The sequence below is a fragment of the Hemicordylus capensis genome, chromosome 1 (assembly GCF_027244095.1).
Source record: "Hemicordylus capensis ecotype Gifberg chromosome 1, rHemCap1.1.pri, whole genome shotgun sequence".
In the NCBI taxonomy this organism is placed as follows: domain Eukaryota; kingdom Metazoa; phylum Chordata; class Lepidosauria; order Squamata; family Cordylidae; genus Hemicordylus; species Hemicordylus capensis.
The window spans coordinates 85,143,346-85,167,387 of NC_069657.1; the positions used below are offsets into that span (position 1 = coordinate 85,143,346).

The 24,042-nt window shown below is 44.9% G+C and overlaps 1 protein-coding gene and 1 long non-coding RNA gene across 2 annotated transcripts in view; one reads left to right on the top strand and one right to left on the bottom strand.

The window, feature by feature from the left end:
- CREB3L1 (cAMP responsive element binding protein 3 like 1) overlaps positions 1-24,042 on the bottom strand; it is a 131,244-nt gene that overhangs the window by 13,624 nt on the left and 93,578 nt on the right. The window contains exons 3-9 of the mRNA XM_053305704.1: positions 20,374-20,534; positions 15,669-15,747; positions 10,842-10,999; positions 9,725-9,874; positions 5,476-5,534; positions 3,763-3,831; positions 433-532 (exon numbers count right to left, since the gene is read on the bottom strand). Coding sequence (XP_053161679.1) covers positions 433-532; positions 3,763-3,831; positions 5,476-5,534; positions 9,725-9,874; positions 10,842-10,999; positions 15,669-15,747; positions 20,374-20,534 — 776 coding nt within the window. The remainder of the gene's footprint in view (positions 1-432; positions 533-3,762; positions 3,832-5,475; positions 5,535-9,724; positions 9,875-10,841; positions 11,000-15,668; positions 15,748-20,373; positions 20,535-24,042) is intronic.
- LOC128349439 (uncharacterized) lies at positions 10,616-22,084 on the top strand. The gene is made up of 3 exons (XR_008318812.1): positions 10,616-10,713; positions 15,241-15,674; positions 21,119-22,084. It is a non-coding gene; the product is annotated as an uncharacterized LOC128349439 (long non-coding RNA).

Here is a 24,042-nt window from a genome sequence, read left to right on the forward strand (position 1 = left end):
GTACTGACGGTGCTGGAGCTGTCCTCAGTAGATGTTAGAGGTTGTTGCTAAATTCTACCCAAAATGGAATTCCAGGCAGATCTGTCGGATGAATGTGAGCTGGGGGCAATCTTACATATCACCACTGTGGCCTTCCAAAATTTGTGCTTCATCATGGACTTTGCATTCCAGTGTAGACCATAGAACCCATGATCCAGGGCAACTATATTTTCAGTAGGCACATCAGCATCAATATCTGAGGCCTGCATAACTATACATACAGGAAGATATGTTATGGCAAAAGGAACCAGAATCTGCAGACATACCAATTTACTAGTTATTAAGGCAAATAATGCAAATCCAAGATCACCTGGGAAAGTAATGAGATATATGGCCACAAAGAAATAAGGCACAGAGCAACAAAATAAGAAAAAGGGAACATGCAGTGCTTACCATCAGGCAGGTCCCTGTCTGTGTGGAAGCCATTTTGTATGGCCTAGAAACTTTCCCTGCTACCAGAGCCTGCAGTTTTTGTAATTGCTGGAGAAGGGTCCTATGAGAGAACAATTTTTTTTTAGTAGTTAAAGGTTTAAGAGAACACACACACCCTTTTAATCAGAGAAGCAAAAAAGGGACTAAAAATCATTTAAAGAAGGAAATAATACTTTTCTACTATCTGATCTGTATGCACTACATAGCTTCAGAGATTCAGATACAGCCTCTGCTAAATAGACAAGAGTGGTGTTCTCTTATATTTTGCAGGTGGGTAGCAGCAACTGCCCCTATTCAAACCAGCATAACACCCCTTCCAGTGGCTATTGCTAGTGTCTTCCTTGTGTCTGATTCACACCATGAATCCCTTTGGGAGAGGGAATCATTGTCTCTTTTTTCTTGCTCTGTGAACGACTTTGAGAACTTTTAAACATAAAAAGCAATATATACATGTTCTAAATAATAATAATATCAAGTGTAAATGTCAAGTAATTCTGCTGAAGATGCAAGAGCTTAAAAGAATCCTACATAAGAAAGCATGCAAAGGGGATGCTTCCTTAGGCAACTCTACATCTGCACAGACCCATTAACATGGGAACCATCTTGGGACCTACCCTACTTCAGTAGGGCTCACACATCTCCAGTGTCTATGGCTTTTATCTATCTACCTATCTATTGCAGGAAAACCTGCATTAGAGGCATAGAGTTTTACTCTGGATTTCCTGCTAGATGCTGTCTTAAGAACACAAAGTGATTTAACTGTTCCTACTCATACATTTACAGAGGAATCATATGCATATTCTCTCAAGATGTATTCCTTAGTATGTTTGTCTAGGATGCAGCCTTGCAACCACCTTGATTATAGCTTTTAAATGTGTTCTGGAATAACTACTACTACTACTAATCTGAATATTTATATACCACTCTTCAACCAAAGTGGTTTACAAAGAAAAATACATAAATAAGATGGTCCCCTGTCCCCAAAGGGCTCACCATCTAAAACGACGTTGAGTCATGCAAATAGTGCTGCAGAATTACCAGGGGAGTAAATGAAAGGGGAGGAAATATTGCCATTCCTCCTCCTATGTAATATAGACCACAATACCAAAAACTCCTGAATCTAGGAGAGACATAGGGCAGTCCCATAATTATCCAGCAGATGGCAGGCACCAACCATCAACAACTGTATATGCTGGCCACTGAAAAGCAGAGAATATGCTCAACACCCCTGGGGAGCAGCATCTAACAGGAAAGGTAGGGCTGGAACCTGCTATTCAGCGATCAGAGGAAATGAGTGTAACAAAGAGCCTTTCAATGAGGGCAGGGAGGGTAATGACCTCCCCTACAAAAGCTCAAGTGCAAGGTCAAAAGTGCCAGCAAGGTTAAGTGAAGGGATAGGTTCTGGTTAATAGGGTCATTGATGATAGTTTTCCTATTTGGCTGGACAATCACAGATTGAAAGCATCTCTACATGCAGTTGGCAGAGCCTGGGAGGGGAATAATCAAGCCTGCATTCCCAACAACATTACACATACACTGGTAGATGCTTCTGTAGAAATTAATTAAGAGGACATGCTTTATTCCTATACTAGTGTCTTTCAGCCCGTTAAATTAACGGGCGCTAGTAGCCTTTTCCGCCCTCCCCAGCCACCTCCTCCCACCCGGGCCCTCCGCCTCCTCCATCCAGGGCCCTCAGCTTACCCAGGGCTCCGGCTTCCCCCAGGTCTGCCATCTTCCCTGGCCTCCCCCGCCGCCTCCTCCTGGCGGGGGCCCTCCTCCTCCTCTGGCCGAGGCCACGGCTCCGCCGCCGGCTCCGCCGCAGCGTGTCTGCCACTGTTTTTCCCCTCCCTCGCAGCCTGGGCCCTCCGCCTCCTCTGGCCTCGTCCTCTGGCCAAGGCCGCTACTTCCCTTCCCGTGGCCGGGCCGGACCCGCCGCCACTGCCTTGGCTTTCCCCGTGGCAGGGCCAGACCCGCCGCCACCCGCCTGTGCCCTCTCCACGGCCTGCCCGGTCCCACAGCCTCCGTCTCCGGCCTTCCCACGGCCGGGCCAATCAACCGGCCAACATGGCGCCCGGCACCTGTGTCTCCCTCGGCTCTTCTGCGCATGCCCAGAACAGCCAAGGGAGACACGGGCGGACACGCCAGGGAAGACACGGGCGCACACGCTAGGGTTTTATTATATAGGATTGTTTAAATGTTTTAAGAATAGGAGTAATAATGCTATGTTTTCCCCAGGAGGATCACTATCAGAAAAGTCCCATGTGGATATCTCAGAACTCTTCTTGACTTTGTTTCCTCCAGGAAAACAAGCCATTCTCTATGTAGTTAACAACGTCACACTGTGGGGAGGGGGGAAGCAGGCCCAACTCCAGTGGCGCAGCGGGATAATGCTTGACTAACAAGCAGAAGGTTGCTGGTTTGAATCCCAACTGGTACTATATTGGGCAGCAGCGATATAGGAAGATGCTGAAAGGCATCAACTCATACTGCATGGGAGGATGCAATGGTAAACCCCTCCTGTATTCTATCAAAGAAAACCACAGAACAACTCCCATAATCCCCAAGCAAAGGCTATTGCAATTGGGAAGTTGGGAATTGTAGTCAACAACATCTTGGAATCCCTGTTAGAGCGAACACTACACCCCTCTGTCTTGAATATTCTGTTGGTGATCTTTGCAGATTGGGTGAGAACGGATTTGCTTGCTCCCTTCAGCCCAGCCTCACTTGACCCTATTTCTTCTGTTCTTCCTTGCCTGTTTCATGTCCTTGCCCACAAACCGCTTCACTGGATAACAACTCCAGCTTTTTGCTTATTTGACACTGATAAGCACCCTCACCTAGAAACCGTTCTCAGATGAATTCCAGTCCAGCAGCCAGATTGCTGGGCCCATGGCCAAGTGGGCTACAGACAGAGGGCCAAGCTTTTCACAGCAGGAGGAAATGGCCAATGTATAGAGTTGCTCTGGAGTCATGTTGAGCAGCAGCACTTGAGCAGTGGCAATGGCACTGGGGTCCACTGAGATGAAGCAGAAGAAGTCTGCCAGTTTGCCTATTCCCCCATCTGACTAACGAAAGTTCTTTCCTGGCTGTCCTCATACAAACATTCCTCATTTGCTAACCAAACCCAGCTGAGTTGCTGCTGCTGCTACTGGAGGGAAACCAGGGCCTGCAGGGTAGCCACAGTCTGCCAAGAAATAGGGGAGGGTTTTCTTCCCTTCTCTTTTCGTTCCCAGCACTCCCCTGACCTCCCTGATGGGCAGCATTCTTCCCGCAAAGATCAGTTCTGCTTACCTGTTAGCATTTTCTAAGGTCTCAACTTTTTTCCAAAGTTCACTGTTTTCAGATGTATAGGTTTCAACCCTAGAGAAGTAAAAATAAGCCCTAGTTACAAAAATCATGAACATGGTGTACACCCACCTCCAGATTCTGGTTCCTAAGCTCCACTGTGATTGTCAGCTGCCTGAACACATGCCTAGACTCCCTTATGAGATAAGTGTTCATAAATAGCTTAACTCGGTAGCTGCAAGTGCAGAAATGGAGGCTTAATAAGCCTTGTCCATAGGAAGCGTAATCATTCTGTCAAGGTGTCGTCGTCTTGTGGTTCTTACACTGTGTGCAGTTCACAGAGGATACAGAAAGGAACTCTGATTTATTATATAGCACTTTCCTGTATCCAAACTACTTTACCATTCTTAGTGAACACCACTCTGAGCTCCTTGGAGGAAGAGTGGGATATAAATGTTGTGGTTTTTTTTTTTTTTTAAAGGCTAGGATAAGCTTGGCTGGCCCAAGCCATTCAATGCGCTTCATGGATTAACAAAACCTTATATTCTGTTTGCTGTACCCCACGCTCTCAGTTGAGAAAGAGTGTAGTGTCATGGCCATCAAAAATAGCATATTTCATAACAAACTTAAGAATACAGACATCTTCACCATCAGACTTCATTCATGGGAACAAAAAAATGTGCAACTCTGCCTTCTCTTCCTTCATTATTAAGGAGGAAGTACCTCTTTACTGACTTTTGAAGAAAAATATATGGTAAATTTAAGGGGTTGAACAGGGCTATGGAGAACAATTAATCTCCATACATTGACATGATAGTTGAAATGTGATATGTGATTTAAGCTCTAACATTTAACATCATTTCACACATTTATTTATTAAATTTATATCATGCTCTCCTGGAAGCTAGCAGACCTTGTTATCACATTCAAGATCCTGCCAATAGGAGGAAGTCTTCTTAAACCATCTTTGTGATTAAAAACTCCAAACTGCTTGTCTTTAGCAGCCTTGAATATAAGGCTAGAAAGGACCAAACGTAGCTGGTGTTCATGTGTCATGGGTTGAGTCCATCAACTATTCTAACTAAACACTTATCCTACCTGCTCTTAAAGACCTCAGTGATGGGCATATCAGGATCTAAGATGTCCTGTTGCAAAGTCCTGCCTCTCTCATAGTTAGAATGTTCTTTCTAATATACAACCTCAGCGGGAACCCATTGTTTCTTGCCCAGCGCAGAGCAGAAATGGAAAAACCGGTCCACATCCTCTTCAAGGCAAACTTCACATAACTAATTGGTTAGGCATTCAAACAAACATATAGTCTACTCATGAGAAACCACACCCTTTGGCACAAAATAACCTGTTATGTGTCCTATATTCCATAACTGTATTAAAGTAAAGGTGTGAAAAAAGGATACAGAGAGGGGAAAAGCAAAGATTTGGAAGGCCTAGGAGTGAACTGTGTTTATGGTAATATTCATGATGCTCATAGTAGTGACCTACCAATCTGGATGTTCAAAAATAAGTAAGAAGCACTTCCTTTTAGATAGTAACTGGGCCGTAAGGAAAGAGACTTGGGAGGTGTGTGACTTTTAGAAGGTGAGCATTGTGGAAGTCCCATGATCTTCATGATGTAGTCAAGCACAAGAGAAACTAATGACCTCTCAAGCCCTGAATTAACTTAATGTGGATGCTCAGAAAAACATAATATACTGTACTTACTTTTTCTCCAGACACTCCACATATTCTTTTTTCTTCCTACGACTCTCCTGTGCAGAAATCTGAGGAATGAGGAATACAAGAATTAGTAGCACTAAGAACAATTCCCATTCTGTATTTCTAAGGCCCAAATTAAACATGCTACGGCAGATCCATGGAAGTTTTTCACACCTGGCTTTTAGTTCGCATTTGCTCCGGAATGGAGGTATACGTTCACCTATCAGCCAAATTTACCCCGAAGACCCTGTGAGCTGTCAGGGAGCAATTCACTCACAATTCGGGTTTTTCATTGTGTGTAGAGTATATCCCAATTTTTATCCAGGGGGAACAAATCTACTTTTTGTGTCAGGGTTTTTGTTTTGTTTTGTTTTTGCCAACTCCAGACTTGCAGTAAAGCCTTACAGAAAACCCGAGGTAAAATCTGCTGTCTGGGAAAGCTCATAGTCTCCCATATTGTTTTCAATTTAATAGCAGTTGCAGGGGGCTAGTCCAATTTGGACTGAGACCTCTTAGTCCAAAGTGGTGGTGGTGATGGTGGGTAATACTCCCTCCACATCATTCTGCTTAAAATGCCTCTCCAAAGTTTCTAGTTGCTCCATTGCTGAAAACATACAGATCATAAGGGTATCTATATGATACATGTATGTTTATCCTGGGGGCAGATAGCAATTCAGGGGTGTGTAAACTGGAAAAATGGTTGAGGGAGAGTTAAATTGCCTTTCTCCCAGGACAACAAACCTGCTCAAACTGGGGGTGGCAGAATTGCTTTTGATTTATAGATAGATAGATAGATAGATAGATAGATAGATAGATAGAAAACTACACACACATACATACACACATGGGATCTTGTTAATAGATCTCCCTCTGTCATCTCTAGCTTGGCCCTGAGACATGCTTTCTGCAATTACAGTACATGTTCCATACAACCTTTTCACATGTGTGAATAAAAACTGCAACAGGAAATGCTTGTGAGTTATGCTTCTACTTTTTATGTTTTTTCTGGATCACTCCTTCATTGCCCCCAAGGGGAGATGTGTGTGTACTCTATGAGGTGGGTCTCACAATCAGTGAGACCCACTTTGTCCGGGTTAGTGGGGAGAGCGGGCTAAGCCCTCTCTCCCCACAGACGATCGGGAAGCCTTGCCAGGGCAGCCGGATCGGCCACCCACATGACGGCCAGCTCCATGATGGAGCCGGCGGGGGCTGGGGAGTTTGGGGGCCATGTGGCCCCCGGAAGCTCCAGCATGCCCTGCGCAAGCACGCAGGGCATGCTGGAGAGGCCCCCCGAGCCAGGAGGCTGCTTTTGAGCCTCCAGGCTGGGGTCTACTCATGAGTAGCAGCAGCACTGAGCCGCACCACGGCAACTCACAAGCAAAAACAGGTTTGTGGAGCGCTTGGTCCGCAAACTCTGTTTAAGGGGAGGGTTATTTGAGCAGGTTACCCGCTCAGGACCCACCGGGCTCACAGCCGAGCCCGGTGGTTCATACGGTATGCAAAAGTCAGGCTAGGCTCACTTAGCCCGATTTTTGCAGACCATGTGAATAGCCTCCAGATCAGTCTATCAATAATCTATGTAATAACTGCCAAGCTCTGCCCGCTTGATCAGTCATAAGTTGGTTCCTAGAAATCAGACTGGAAGGACACATAGGGCAGTGGCACAACATTCTTTATATGCATAAGATTGAGTTCCTAGCATCCTCTGTTGAGAAAAGAAGACCTCTGCTTGAGTACCTAGGGAGCTGCTTCCAGTCACAGTAGACTAAACTATTGGGTTACCACTAATCTGATAATGTAAGGAAGATTCATATATGGCAGCCCCCTCCTCCCCTCCATGGCTCAATAAACCTCCTGTTTGGAGGACCACAGGTTAGTGGTTGAGCAACATTTTTTACATGCAAAAGATTCCAAATCCAATTCCTGGCATCTCCAGTGAAAAGGTTATGTCAGGAAGAAGGGCTAGGAGAGCCCTGGAGAGCTCCTCCCAGCCCAAATAGACAGTTCTGGGTGGACCAAAGGTCTGATGCAGTATAAGGAAGCTTCTTACATTTTCTGTTAAAACTAGATTATCAACCCAAATGCAAGTGCTTGGATTTGAGCCATCCTCCAACTGCTATTGGCTTTAATAGGATTGCTACCCTGTTCCTAAACATTTGCTCTAGGATATGTGCCAGAAACACAATCATAAAGTTCCCACAATACCAGCATAACATCATGTTTTGTGAGGTTATGCTAGCATCTCATTTTAACTACACATATGTTGGTGAAAAGTTTTATGTTATGATCAGGCTACAAGCCAACTTATATCTTTGACTTTGACTTAACTTGTTTGTGGATCAGGATTTCCAGAACTGGCTGAATAATTTAGGCCGGATGGACTGAATCTTGTTATAGAAATGATCTCTGAGTCACAGTGAATGAGTAATGCATACTTACTTTGAGAGCCCTTATTTACTGTGGATACTGCATTAGGGTTTGTGCCACACTACGGTAGTATTTAACACAATCTTGCAAACAACCTGGATGAGGCACAATTCCTTCTGAGCAATTATGTTCAAGCTGCCTCAATGTACACCAAGTCACTGGTGAGTGAGTACGCTGGAAACATTTCTGGTGGGATGTTATCTTCAAGGCTTTTTAAATATAGTAATATTCTAATGGAGATGAATGAGCAGGGAATGAAGAGCTATCTAATTTTCTAAATCCTGTAACAAGAAGATTCAAATGCTGTGATCCTATGAAATGATATGAATGGATGCAAAATAAATGTCCTTGATTTCCCTAATTTATCCTAGGAGCTTCATGAATAAAAATACTGGCTGACATATTGACTAAATTTACTTGAGGAAGTTCCATTGCAATTAAAAGGACGAATGAGGCATGCCTGGATTTCAGTGGGACTTCCTCAAGTAAATTTAGTCAGGTTGTCAGCACTATGTACCTACACAATTTAGACTTTTTGGTGGGGACTGAGAACATTCCACCAATACTGGAAGGGAGAGGAGGGTCTGGGTGGAGGAAGGACAGCAAATAGGGAAGGTGGGGCTTTTTGATGCAAGAGTCTAGTTCTCTGATTCTTATAAACCCTTTTCTACTACTGCTACTACTATTACTACTACTACTTCATATACTGTGTATACTGCTTTTCACTGAAATTCTCAAAGCGTTTTCCACAGAAAAAACAGACATCACCTTTAACAGGTATCACTCTGTTTTCAGGCTCTCCTCCACAACCAAGAGGGCTACTTGTCTATGATGAAGGTACCTACTCAAGAGCCTGATACAGATATCTTAATAAATCTGGAAGCCACTTGACTGACTGATTGATTAAGTGCCGTCAAGTCAGTGTCGACTCTTAGAGACCACATAGATAGATTCTTTCAAGGATGATCTGCCTTCAACTTGGCCTTTAAGGTCTCTCAGTGTTACATTCATTCCTGTCGTAATCAAGTGCATCTACCTTGCTGCTGGTAATCCTCTCTCTTTCCTTCAACTTTTCCCAGCATTATGGACTTCTCAAGGGAGCTAGGTTTTCGTATAATGTGTTCGAAGTATGATAGTTTGAGCCTGGTCATTTGTGCCTGGAGTGAAAATTGTGAATTGATTTGTTCTATGATCCATTTGTTTGTTTTCCTGGCTGTCCATGGTAGCCTCAAAAGTAGTCTTCTTAGCATAGCATTATCTGACTTCCTTACAAACACAGGTTCATATTAGTCCTCCCAATATTGTCATGTCTACCACAAACATGATTTACAACCATTATTCACATAATCAAAACATTAGATTTTTTAGACTGTGAGCCCTTTGGGGACAGGGAACCATCATATTCTTTTTATAGGTAAACTGCTTTGAGATTTTCTTGTTGTTGAAAAGTGGTATATATTCTTAATAATAACAACAATATTGGAAATGGCCTCAATGTTTTTGGAATTCTGCATATTCCTCTGTGTTAGATCCAGTCTGTCCCTATAAATTATGGCCTCATCCCAAAGGCCTGTCATTAGATCGATTTAATTATACTGCATTGTTTTATTCTGTGAAATTGTTTTAATTGTTTTTATTCTGTTTTATATCTGTTGTATTTTGGATTATAGAGATACATATACCAGGCAGTATAAAATATGATAAATAAATAAACAAATAAATAATAATGAATAGGAGACAGAACAAGTTGGAAGATTACACAAGTCGGACTCATACACACAAGGATGCAATACACCCCTGAGTTACCCTGTACAGTAGAATTACAGACCTTGTTCTTGATCTTTCGTCTGACTCTCTTCAGTGCTTTCTCCTCTGCTTTGGCGAGAGGCAGCTTGGTTGGGATGGGATAACCCTCAGCAATCAGGGTACGTTTCTCCTCCTCAGTTAAGAGCAGGGGTCCTGAAGTCCCTTGTAACTTCTGTACATGAGAAAAAGAAAGCAGCAATGCTTTTCAGAATTCAGTAAATCATTGCATTCCAAACTTCTCTATGTGAAAAATCCTTCTCCTAAGGTTTTTATTGCAGCCATCAGAACACAGATGGTAGGGAGTGAATGAAAAGGAGAGAGGGATGATCATTGGTCATCTCAAAAAATGCCTTCACTCTGTATAGGCTTATTTGCACATTCAAGTGTAACAGTCCTCAAATCATCCCACCACCACCAAAAACACTATAATACCGCTTGAAATTTTGCAGTGTTGTATTACTTTGAAAAACAGCAGCAGTCTTCATACCCAGTTTCCGTAGGCATAGTAGGGACAGGCTGTCTAGTAGGGACAGGCTGGTTTGGAGAATGAGACCTTTTTGTTTGTTTCTTGGACATTTTGTAGCACCCCACTCTTTATTAAACAGGGAAGAGGGAGTCTTATGAACCTTAAAGACAAACATTGATTGATTGGAGGTGCTATCAGAAGCATGAGGTGTTATCTTCAGTAGCAAATACATGGATATAGAGAAAAAAAGTAAACAATGAAGCTCAATGGCCATGAATGCAAGAAGTCCAGTCTGTGATATTTTTCTGCAGAGCTCATCTGCTAATTGGGCAAAGAGGCACCATTTCAAATTGTAGCTCTTATATTTAGGGGAGCAACTGTCCCTATTCAACCCAAATTGCATCCCTCCCAGTAATAGTTGCTGGTGTATCCCTTGTGTTTCCTTTTAGACAGTGAGCCCTTTGGGGACAAAGAGCCCAAACTTCAGTATCAGCATCCAGAACTATAGCAAACTGTTGCTGTGTCCATTCTGAAAACTCCAAATTGTGAGTATATGAAGCAGCTTGATCTTTTCACGATGTTCAGGGTGACTGCAAAGAGCCAACCTAATTCACATGCCCAGAGCAAGCAGATGTCTTATTGTGATTACAGAAGCTCTCTGCTGCATGCTTACGTGTGGTGCTGTGAGTAGAGGAGAAGAAGAGATTGCTGCGGAAGAGCGGGCAGCAGGGCGGACTGGACTGGAGGGAGGCAGGGACCTTGGGCTCTGAGATCCATCACTGTCACTGCCATGGCTACTGGGAGGAGTAGGAGGCATTTGCACCAGGTCACCTAATGAGAGACACAGAGAATAAGTTAACAGCCACATATCAAGTCACGAACAGCAACAGAGAAAAGCAATTTGATGAGAGGAGAGTGAAAGAAGAAGGTGTCCATGTGAGACTGAGGCACGGAAAATGGCAGACTGGGGATCAACCCGATCAACAGATAAAACATATTTCAGGAGAATTATCTGCAAAATCCAGGCAAGATCACATAAAGACACCAGCATTAAAAAGTACAGTGAGAGATTTCTAGATGAAGCAGGGTAAAACAGAGCTACGACGGCTTTTCTGAGTTCTGGAAATGCTTGTGAATTAATAATTGGGTTATGAGAGGGGTCATAACTCAGTGGTGGAACACATGCTTCACAACCTCCCGTACAGAAGGTCCCAGGTCCAATTCCTGGAATCAATAACCAAAAGCATCTCAAGTAGCGGAGCTGGCAAGACCTCTGATGCCACCTAGGAGTTGCTGCTGCCAATCAGTATACACACAGGTGCTAGATGGACCAATGGTATGACTTAGCATAAGGCTGCTCCTTGTGATGGGGTGACCTTGGGATGACTCAGAAGGTGGGTTTTGCTCACACTAAGGGCCTGAATGGTGGACATGGTGGAACTGGGAAATAATTATTTAAGACATACTAACAGTACGGGCACAGAGCTGCTGTTGCTCTTCTAAGTAACATTCAGTTTTGCTCACTTGCTTGATTCATCTGGAGCTAACTACTCCTTGCACCATTGTGCCATGTGACTCCTCCTTGGGAGATACTGAGGCTATTCCCACGCTTGCCCAAAAGCAGGCTAAGGGAGCCCAGCCCACTTTTAGGCGATCATGTGCTACAACGGGAGCTGCAATCCCCCTCCCCATAAAAGAGATTAACAGAGTGATTGCTCTATTAACCTTGGTTTTTTGCTTGTGTGTCACCACGGCACTTGGTGACACATGAGTACACCCCCGACCGGAAGGCTGCAAGCAGCCTCCCAGGCTTGGGGATCTCTCCAGGATGCCCCATGCACTCGAGCGGGGCATCCTGGAACTTCCAGGGACCGCTACAGTCATCTGCCCGTCTGCGGGGAGGGTGGGCTATGCCCGCTCTCCCCGCAGAACCCCGCCAGGCACTTCACACATGTCATGTGAAGCGCCTCCCTGTGGTCTAGATTGTATGGCATGATCTTTTGAGGAGATGAAAGATAGTCCTGTCTTAGTGCAGGTGTTTGGACTAGATGACTTTTCAGTTCCCTTAGCTTTGTGATTACACTAACACAAGCAGATCTTGAGCATCTTGAGACAGCAAGAAATCAACATTTTGGCATTTGGTTTAGAGTTCAAGCTTGAGCTATTTGCACTCATCACAAAACCCATTAAATTCTTGACGGTGTTACTGCCATTCATTTATATAGCACCTAAATTTATATAGCACTCATAGCAATTCACCAAATTAAATAAAAATGAATGCCTGAGTTCAAACCAGCAGTGTAAAACCTAGACAAAAGGGGAAAGGAGGAGAGGAAGATACTTCATTCTATAATATTTTGGGATATGAGAGCCAGCGTGGTGTAGTGGTTAGAGTGCTGGACTAGGACCGGGCAGACCCGAGTTCAAATCCCCATTCAGCCATGTAACTAGCTGGGTGACTCTGGGCCAGTCACTTCTCTCTCAGCCTAACCTACTTCACAGGGTTGTTGTGAAAGAGAAACTCAAGTATGCAGTACACCGCTCTGGACTCCTTGGAGGAAGAGTGGGATATAAATGTAATAATAATAATAATTATTATTATTATTAGTGCCGCCTTTGTAAAGATGCAGATGGAACAGTGGACCACCTAATCAGCTGTTGTAAAAAGATCGCACAGACTGACTACAAACAAAGGCATGGCAAGGTAGCAGGGATGATACACTGGAACATCTGCAAAAAATACAAGCTACCTGTAGCCAAACATTGGTGGGACCATAAAATTGAAAAAGTTGAAGAAAATGAATATGTGAAAATATTATGGGACTTCCGACTACAAACAGACAAACATCTGCCACACAATACAGCAGATATAACTGTAGTCGAGAAGAAAGAAAAACAAGTCAAAATAATCAGCATAGCAATACCAGGGGATAGCAGAACAGAAGAAAAAGAAATGGAAAAAACCACAAAATACAAAGATCTACAAATTGAAATTGAAAGGCTGCGGCAGAAAAAGACCAAAATAATCCCAGTGGTAACTGGCACCCTGGGTGCAGTTCCAAAAGACCTTGAAGAGCACCTCGACACCATAGGGGCCACAGAAATCACCATCAGCCAATTACAAAAAGCAACTTTACTGGGAACAGCCTATATTCTGTGACGATATCTATAACAACAGCAACAACACTGACGATAAAATTCAGCCATCCCAGGTCCTTGGGAAGGACTCAATGTCTGGATAAAACAAACCAGTCAATAACACCTGTCTGACTGTGTAAATAATAAATAATAATAATATGAATGCTGGGAAAGCACCCCTTACTGTCCATACTTGTGAACTGATCCTGAAAGTCTAAGATTTCCGAGTTGTTCTGCTGTAGATATCTGTGGTCCAAAGACTACGAAGGTTTCATTTGGCCAATAACAAATGCCAAGATACTGCTGCATCTGCAGTCCACATGGGGTGTCAATCTTTGCATTGTTTTTTAAATAGGTGGGAACTTGTTGCCTGGAAATTCTGTGGGAGGGGTCCTGGAATTTTGCAACAGACTCCCTTGTGTGGTCTGCCAAAACCTGGATTTGCCAGGTACAATATCCTAATTTAATGGACTGTTGATGAAATATGATGGAAAGCTTGCTAATGATTACATGATAAAGGAAGAGTATTTTTAAAGATATATTAAGGCTATTATCACAATCAAAATCCCTGGTGGCTAGGGTGGGCGGTGGAGAAGGCAGGGTTGGACTACCTTCCTCCCAGATGATGGCCACTGTTTTCCTCAGCGTACTGCCCCACGCCCACATGATCTATGCTGCTCCTGGAAGCGTGGATCATGGGAGGCCAGGAAAATGCGTCCCAGCCTCCAGGAATCCCATAATGCATCACACAATGAGCGCAGTGCATTGGGGGATTCCCCTGTGAGTCAGCTACTAAGGCTGCATGCAGCCCAAGCAGACACACGATCCCGTCTCCGGAGTGGAGGTCACGTTCGCACCATCTAACTCCGATAAAATGCCGGGCTTCAAACTGAGGCTTGTGGCTGAGGCAGTGCCAGGATCGGGCTCGATCCCAGTGCAGCACATGAGCTGGACTGCTCTAGCCTGCGTTGGACTGCTCATGAGGATAGCCTTATTGTTTGCTTACCTGAATATGAGAATCAAGAACCTAGGAGGGATATTAACTTTAAAAGAGAGAGAGAGCGAGAGAGCGCTCATTTGTGCTGAACAGGCCCCTCTGTGGTGTATTTGTGACTGCCAAGCTGCATTCTTGATTTCATTACTCTTCTGGAACCAAATCTGAGATCCTTTACAGTGATACCAGACACAAAATTTGTCATTATACACAACTTGCTACAAAATTACTAAACCACGCCCCCCCCCCAAAAAAAACAACAACCCAAAACTAAAAATGTTTGTTTGGTTCCAGATCAAGCCTGCTGGAATCAGACAAGCTTTTACAGACTGTGTGTGGAACACTGCCATCGCTGGAACGTAATGGAACTATTGAGTGTCTACCGTAATAATGGGTGTGGTCTAAGAACTATAATTCAAGAAAGAAAAGCTCAAGGTTGGAAAGGCTAGACAGCTTTTTGTAACTAAATTAAGCTTCTAGCGTGTACACAGGTGTGTGGGTGTGCATGCATATGTGTGTGCATGTGCGCACACAAACACACACACACACACACACACACACACAAACTCAATAATCTGATTTGTAAGTACTGAAGCTGCATCAGTTGGTTCTAAGGAAAGGAGCTGTGAAGCCTGAGGTTATGAATATTTACTCATAAGTAACACTATCTCATTGTAGGGGGCTTACTCTAAAGAAAATATATATAGGAGTGCAGCCTAAGAGTGGGCCCGCACTGCTCCATGCAGCACAGATTGTGTGGGTGCACAGCAGTGCACCAGTGAGAACAAACATTGATCGACTAGGGTGAAGTAGGTTCCACCCAGCCTTCCTCCTCATCCACCAGCCCACCCGCCTTGCGATTGGGAGAACAGCTCCTGAATGTTCTCCAAATGATAAACTGTGAGTAACACTTGTGTGAATACATTCTTCACTATCACAGGTTGCAATGTGAAAAGAAGACATAATCCTTGTGGGAGCAGGTCCAGGATAACAGCAGCAAACTAACAAGCCACCATGTGTTCGCAGCTGTTTATCATGGGGGAAACTGTATATCCTATCCCATCAATTAAGATATACAAGATATGCCCACCCATCAGAACTTCAACATCTGCTGTGATTCTGTCCTCACTCCCGACCTTGGTCTGCAGAATGTCCATCTGAATCAAGAGGTATCTCTGTTCATAGCTGCTTACAAGATTCTATTTGAAGGCAGTCAATCAGAATCAAATGAAGCGGGCAACAGCATCGCAGAAAGAATAAACATATGCAGAAGAAGAAGATAACATGGAGTGTAAGCAGAAGACCAAAGCTTTTTAATAATGAAGGATATGAGGCTGGAAGACAAGCTAGCTGAATCTGTTTGCTTACCTGTTGGTACGTTTAGAAACTGGTTCACCTCTCTGGGTTCATCTTTGATTACAGGCTGGGGTGTCATTTCTGTGGGAGCCTGTAAAGGAAGGAATACAGATATGTAGAAATTTGATCTCCCACAATATCTTCTTGTGTAACTTTGGTCTAATCTGAACTGCAAATTCATTGGTCCCTTCATCATATAGTGTAGGTTCCCAGAGTTCACAAAGCATTTGTGCAATATCTTGTCCTTTGGTGATCCTGGATCTGTATACACATGTGTTCTTCCTGAGACAAATGTGTCTCTGGGCAGGTGTGGTGTGATTTCTGTCACTTCCCCAGGTTCCACCTAGACCAGCACTTATTTTTTACTAGTGAAATTTTGTGCCACTAGTAGACACGGGTAGTGGTAGGGCTAGTTTTTCTCTTTCCTTTGAGTGTCACTAACTAATGCATGACTGAAGGAAGAAAGAAACTCTGAGGGGCAGGGATTGGAGTTGTTAGGAACTGTTGGGGTTTAGTCCAGGAGTCTTGCCAGTTGGGCACTAACACCATCCTCCCTGCATCATCACATCATCAGGGCCTCTGGTCAGAACTCAAGCTGGATACTAGCACTATAGACCAGAATCTCCTAAGAACTGAGTGATCCCAGAGAGCCAATTCCATATTGCTGTACTATCTGACTGCTACATAGTTCCAAGATTTGCTGCACTTCCTCAGTCTGGACAATTTGTCCCTAAAGGAAGCTAGTAGGGTCTCCTTCTTCACTTCCAGATGACTTCCTTGCCTGTTTCCTCCTCTGCTCTGGACCCTTGCCACCTCTCCAATCACTGGCGACTGGGCCTTGCCAGCATTCATACATTACACATGCAAAGCCTGTGCTCTGCCATTGAGCTATGGCTCCTCCAAGATGCATGCTAGAGAGTACAGATGCTGCAGACTAATGTCTAGAAGCTGCAGACTGATGGCTACACCAGATTCAACCGGCACTGAACTGGAATAAACTTGTAGTGAACACCAGCCTGTCCTGTGAATGTAGCCACTCCCTTTCTAGCTTGTGAAACAACCACATTCGCAATCTGGAACTGCTTTCCTAGCTTTTCTGCTGCACTCTTTTCTTATCAACCAGCTTACCCAAAGCCAGCTGCTCACAGGAAAACAAAATGACAAAATATCTCGGAAGCTCTTCTCACAATCAGTGAGAAGAGCTTCTCGTGAGTCTGCGGGGAGAGCAGGCTTATTTGTTTTATTTTATTATTTATTTGTTTATTTATTGCATTTATATACCGCCTAGTATAAAAATCTCTAGGCGGTGTACAGAATTAAAACATAAAACACATTTAAAATTCATAAAAAGATAAAATCATAATAGATAAAAACAAACACATTAAGATTTTTTTTTTAAGAGCTTAGTCCACTCTCCCCGCAGACTAGCAGCCTCCAAGCCCTGGGCGACCAGATCAGCTGCCCGCACGACTGATGGCTCCATCATGGACCTGGTGGAGGCTGTGGGGATTGGGGGCCGCCCGGCCCCCGGAAGTTCCAGAATGCCCCTCACAAGTGTGCGGGGCATTCTGGAGAGCCCCTAAGGCTGGGAGGCTGGCCGCAGCCTCCCAATTGGGGGTCTACTCATACGTCACCATGCATAGTGCCGGCACATAAACAAAAAAATGAGGTCAACGGAGCACTCACTCCATTAACCTCATTTAAGGGGAGGGGGAATTAGGCGGGCCAGCCACCTTGGAAAACCACAGGGCTCACCCGCAGGTCTGGTGGTTTCAACGATCAGTAGAAAGCGGGCTAAGTTTCCTTAGCCCGCTTTCTACTGATCGCAAGAATAGCTTCTTGGTCTCCAAAAAAGAAACAATCCCAAACAAGAATGTTTTGCTGAAGAAGGGTGAGCATCATGCAGGTGTGCTATAAGAGTGTTTTGCACAGGTGACATTTACATAGTGGACAGAGAATACGATTACAAATACAATGAATATTTATATACCGCGTTTCAACAAAAGTTTCCCAAACAGTTTACATACAGGTAGATATAAATAAAGAAGCAAAATGGTTCCCTGTCCCCAAAGGGCTCACAATTAAAAAAAGAAACATAAGGTAGACACCAGCAGCAGCCACCGGAGGGATGCTGTGCTGGGGATGGATAGGGCCAGTTGTTCTCCCCCTGCTAAATAAAGAGAATCACCACTTTCAAAAGGTGCCTCTTTGCTCTGTTAGAAACAAGGGGGATCTTGGTCATTACCTCCTCCCTTCTCCATACCCTAAAAAGATCCACTTAATTTTTCCTTCCAGATTCAAGGGGGAAGCCTTTCTTTGATCTGATGTAATCTGAGCTGGGGGTATATGCACAGGTTTTGGAGTTACAGAACTCCACTGCTCTCCCACAAGGCCACTCAACAGCTGTTTCTGATCAAATGAGATTAAGAGTTAATGTGAAGAGCACTTAGCTCCAAGCTGCACCAATGTGGTCCTCTCTTACTAGCCTCCCTTTCCCACCAAAGGAAAGAGAGATATTTTTAAGTTAAACAGATATATTTCACACTGCCTCAGACTGTAAACACAACTTGGGGAGGGAACCTGGTATGGCCATCAAGCACACACACCACATGGATCAGCTTTTGTGGACACAGTGAGTTCAAGCTGGGTAAACAGAGAACCGAGTTTGTGTACATTTTTGGCTTGAGGAGCTGGCTTGTTTCATACAGTTAAGTTAACCACAGTAAGTGAATGGAAAAGAAACCAGATTAGCCTTTACTAAAACTCAGCAGGATCAAAGAGGGACCTCTCACTTCAGAGGGGACAACAGGAAGGTTGCAGGCAGTGCAAAAGAGACTTACCACTGAGCCTGACCTTCCAAAGTACCCTGTGCACTTTGAGAGTGGTGCTTGGTTCGATCAGTCCTTTAACCGCCTCTGGACTTGGCATTTGGTCAAGTAGCCACAGCACAAGAGAGTGGGAGAAATATCTGATAGCATTCAGGGTATTCATGAAGGGTATGTCTTGTATTACTTGATTTCACACTGGATAGTCAACTTAGTCAGCTCCTGTTCACCTAAGTGTAAACAGGCAACTGATTCACTAGGTGACAGTGTTGAAGGCAGTTGGATATGATGCAGATTACAGAATTCCTTTGTAAACAACACTCCATATAAAATGGTGTGCCTTTACAGTCCAATGGACCAAATGACTTTCGGGAGAAAAAGGTAACATTATGAGGCCAAGCTAACATGCCAAAACAAGATAAAGTTTCTGAGACTGAAACTCAGGTGTGTTTTTCTCAAGCTAATCTCAGCTCTCAACATACTGCCCTGAAATTCTGGTATTTGAAGAAGCACCTTTAATATCTCATCACCAGAAAGGCCCTGCATTTCTGAACCACTAGTGACAGAGTGAGGTCATTCACACAACCAGGCTGGCAGGGTGGTGGGGCAGTGGGTGGGAGACTGGTTAAACTCACCTTCCCCCCGCCCAGACAAGCAACACTGAATGGTGCAGTGTGCAGCTCTGGAGGCCGGGACAACACGTCTTGACCTCTGGATATCCCACAATGCACCATACTACATGCACAATGCATTGGGGGATTCCCCCAGGAGATGGGCGATCTAGGCACTCATCTCTGTGTGTGGCCGGTCTGGAAGCAGCCTGAGCTCGCACACAAGCAGGAAGCCTGGGTTAAGGGGGTACTCGCTCCCTTAACCTTGGCTAAAAGTTGAGCTAAAAAGCGGGGCTAGGCGGCACTGCCCTGCCAGAATCAGGCCCAATCCTGGAGGTTCTCATGCATAGCCTAACCAGGCTCATTTTAAAGTCCATTCCAATATAGGGTGGAATTTTACTGGCTTCCCATCAGTACCAGTATCCAGAGGACAACTTTCCTCCATGTTTTATTTAGCACTACAATGCTAAAACTGGAAACACAAGAAAAGGTACCTCTAGGAAGAAGTCCCAAGTAGTAGGGATGTGCATGAATGTTCCAATGGGGCGGGGAGTAGCACCCGTAAGCATGAGTAAAGCAGGACCTTACCTGCTCCTCCGCCACTCTGCCGCTCTTCTAGGCATGGTGCTATGCCACCCAGAAGCCTGCGTGCAGCCATGGGGCATGCATGGTGGCCATGTGCATCCTGCCACTGTGTGCAGGCTGCTGGGTGAAGCCCCACAGCCACACACGGACTTCTGAGCACTGCAACGCTGCACCCAGAAAAGAGGCAGGGTAGTGGACGAGGAGGTAAGGACCTGCTTTACTCATGCTTAAAGGTAGCACTCCCTGCCCTGCCGAAACAATTCAGCGGGCCATGCTGAATCAATCCGCATACATCCCTACCAACTAGTGCAGGGCATTTACTCTACATCGTGTGCTAATCACACCAATCTTGTCTACCATTTGGACCAGAGGATCAGCAAAGTCTCCATGCAGTTTGCCAGTCTCCAGCACAGGTTTCCAGGGCCAGTTTTTTTGTGCTTGGCATGCAAAACACACACTGTTTATGGACATGCCCAAAGTGTGATTTGTGCACTTGCTCATTTAGTTAAAAATAGTTATAGATAAGTAGGTAAAAATAGTTAGAAATAAAAAAGCACTGTTGATTTTGTACTTTATTGTCCACCTGATAAGGGCCCTACAATTTGGAATGAAGGGCCTACAGAATCACAAGCAGCATCAGAATTTGCAGTTGGGATGTTCAGACCATCACTGACATTCTGGATGAAGTGGACTCACCTCTTCAGGGACTGGTAACCGTTGCAGAGGGTTAAGATTTAACATGGGCACTGGGATAGCTGCCATCTGGGTCTCTGGAAGTTCTGGCACCATGTTCTCTTCCTGCTTCACCATGATGGAACAGAGCTTGTGCTGGAGGGACCACATACCATTTTCTAATTCTGAGAAAAGAACCACATTAATAACAAATTATATGTGTGCTGTGGAATCAAGCATTGTAAAACCTCTTCCACCCCAAAATACTTTCCCATGCACAGGGAAGGCTTCAGTAATGGGAACCTGGAGGTCTCTCTTGTACTGTATTCAGGAAGTTCAGCAATATGCTCTGCTGTTTCACAAGGGAACACATATATCATCATAAGAACCTAGAAACATAGGAAGCTACCATGTACTGAGTCAGACCATAGGAGCAGGATGGCATCCACTTTCAGAACAGGCTCAGTATTGTCTACACAGACTGGCAGTGGCTTCCTCAAGGTGGCAGGCAGGAATCTCTCTCAGCCATATTTTGGAGATGCCAAGGAGGGAACTTAGAACCTTCTGCTCTTCCCAGAGCAGCTCCATCCCCTAAGGGGGAATATCTTACAGTGCTTACACATCAAGTCTCCCATTCATATGCAACCAGGGTGGACCCTGCTTAGCTAAGGGGACAAGTTATGCTTGCTACCACAAGACTAGCTCTCCTCTCATCAACCTATAACAAATTATTCCACCAGAAATTTATCGGTCTTTTAATGTTCTGCAGGATTCTTCATTGTCCTTGCTACAACTGATTACTCTTCTGGGATTTAGAAACTGGATACTGTTCCTTGTGGTGGCCACAGACCCTCCTCATCCCATTTGAGACTGTTGCCTGGCCGGATGGTAGCTGGAATATCTGACATTTGTGGATCCAGTTTTGGTCCTCTTGTAAACACAGTATTACAAGCACAATTTTTGAGTTAGCTGTTTAGAGTCTAGTTGAACTCAAACACTGCTACAGTGAAATGCTGAACACATCAAGGTCAGAATGTTTTCAAAACTGAATTCCCCTGATAATATTTTCATTTTCATCAAAGTGGCTCAAAAGAGGAATTTTGAATGCAGATTTGCCAGTATGGCTTCTTCCTTACCAGCTGTTCTCTTCCATTTACCCCAACAGCTGTTGCTTGCTAGAGCATTCAGGGATGGGCAGAAGCAAACTGCACAGAAGTTCTATACAAGCTGCATGGAAGCATCTTTCATGCAAGGCATGAGAATGAGAGAGAAGGAAAGTACATATCCTGTAGAATACCCTCTAAGGACCCATGTCCATACACACTCTTACAGTGTGGGATATATTTGCCATATGCTAAGAGTCAAGGCCTACTCATACTTCTGTAAGCAACTGCCTATAGATAATTTACCGTGAGGTTGTTCATGTGATTGGGCGGGCGGCATGGTGGGCAGGCTTGTTTTATTCTCTTCCCCCCCAGATGAGCGAGTTCTTGTTTTGGAAGCGCAGACTGCGCTCCCATACAAGCAGTGCTGCGTGGTGCAGTGCGCAGCTCCGGAAGCTGGGACAATGCGCCCCGGCCTTCGGGAATGTCACAATGCACTGCACGACATGCACAATGCACTGGGGGATTCCCCCAAGAAATGGGCTCTCTAGCCGCCCGTCTCTGTGTGCAGCTGGGCTGGAAACAGCCTGTGCTCACACACGAGCAGGTAGCCCGGGTTAAGGGAGTGCTTGCTCCCTAAACCTCGGCCAACAGCCGGGGTAAAAAGCTGGGCTAGGCAGTGCTGCCCCACCAGGATCAGGCCCAATCCTGGCGGTTCTCACGGGCAGCCTAACCCAGACTGGGCTTCCCTAGCCTGCTGTAGGCTGTGTGTGAAAACAGCAGGTAGGTAAACAGCACTCATTATGTGCTGAAGATACCTGATGATCATCTAGACTCCTAGAGCTATTGACAGGCACCTTTCCACAGTGCATCTCTTCTGACACAATGCTGGCAGGCTTGCTGCCTTGCCTTGTCTTGCAGCAAGTCACTGAGGTCATTTACACAATCAAAAACTGTGTTCTCCCTGGGTTTGGGAGCTGTGTGTGCTCCCAATTTTTGGTTGTGTGGAAGCAAGGTAAGAGGAAAACCTGGGTAGCTTTTCCTTCTGCTTTTCTTCCACACAGTCACTTCTAACCAGGTATTCCTTGCTTCCACACAACCGAAAATTGGGAGTTTTTGATTGTGTGAATGACCTCACTGTGCCAGACTAGTCTACTACACCAGGCATTCTCTCCAGCATTTCACAGATGAAAGCAGTGACACTCCTGTTATTGTTGTAACAATCCTAGTATTATTGAATATGCTGCTGTCTGCTGCATTCATGTATTCTGCAATTTCCTGTCCAGCACTGGCCTCTAAAGCAGTTGTGTTAATAACCCATATGTGCTTCCTTTATTTTATTTTATATTTAAAAATTAAGAATACTTAATACAATGTTGAATCTCACAACAGATCTGGTTATATTGATCATAGAATACTTGCAGCTCAAATGTATTTAGCAGTGTTTGTTTTCATGATTGTTCTGTTGGAAATGGCAGGGAGACAGTGCTCCAGTATTTGGTGTCTAGATCATGGGTTCCCAGCTGTAGATCCTCAGATGATGTTGGACGACAACTCCCATCTTCCCCAGCCACAATGGCTGAAGGTCATTAGGGCTAGGGATGGTGGGAGTTGTATCCCAACAATATATAGGGACCCCAAGTTGAGAACCCCTGGGCTAGACAACAAAAAAGGAATTCTTTAGCCACAGCCCAGGCTGGGCCATCCGTTGCCCTATGATATGGTAGTGTCCTTAACAGTTCAAAATGAGTCTAACCAGCAACATCAGCTGCAGTGTGTGAAACAGTGAGCTGCGCACTAGATGGAGCCATCATGCCAAACTACATGCTACATAACATACAGTACTTGGCAACAGTGGTCCCTTTAATTTCTTTCATCTCTGTGCAGAATGAGTTTTGTCCTGGGCGGCAGTATCAAGGCAGTGTCCGCGCACCTGCATTCAGAGTGGGGCCTTCCTGATTCAACCTGAGTGGGATCTAAAATGAACTGAGAGGACATCCAAAAACTTGAGAGAGAGCACACATGTGCACACATTAGAGGGAACAGCTCTGTGGACTTCAGCAGAAGAGGAGAGGGGATCCACACAAGGGAGGGAGGGGCCTTTAACTTTTCATCCCACAGCATTCCCAATCTGGATGCAGGCCCCCTGCAGCTGCTGTTTAGAATGGGATTGCTAACCCTGCAGGACTGAACTGGCATCTCCAGGAACTTTGTCTCCAGGTGATTATTGAAAGCAATCTTGGAAATACTGTGTAAAACATCGGGGGGGGGGGAGAAATATTGGGGTGGGTGGGGGTGGGGTGGGAAATCTCCAGGAATAGCTTCAGTCAGAGTTCTCAACCTCACCTTTAAAAGGCCTTAAAGGGGGCTTAGACAAATTCATGGAGGACGGGTCTATCAATGGCTACTCATCTGATGGCTATAGACCACTTCCAGCCTAAGAGTTAAGATGGCACTAAGTAGCAGCTGTAGGGGAGCAACAGCAATTGAGAGGGTATGCCCTCAGCTCTTGCCTGTGGGCTCCCCTGCACCACTGTGCGAAGCAGCATGCTGGATTAGATGGGCCTTGGGACTGATCCTGCAGGGCCGT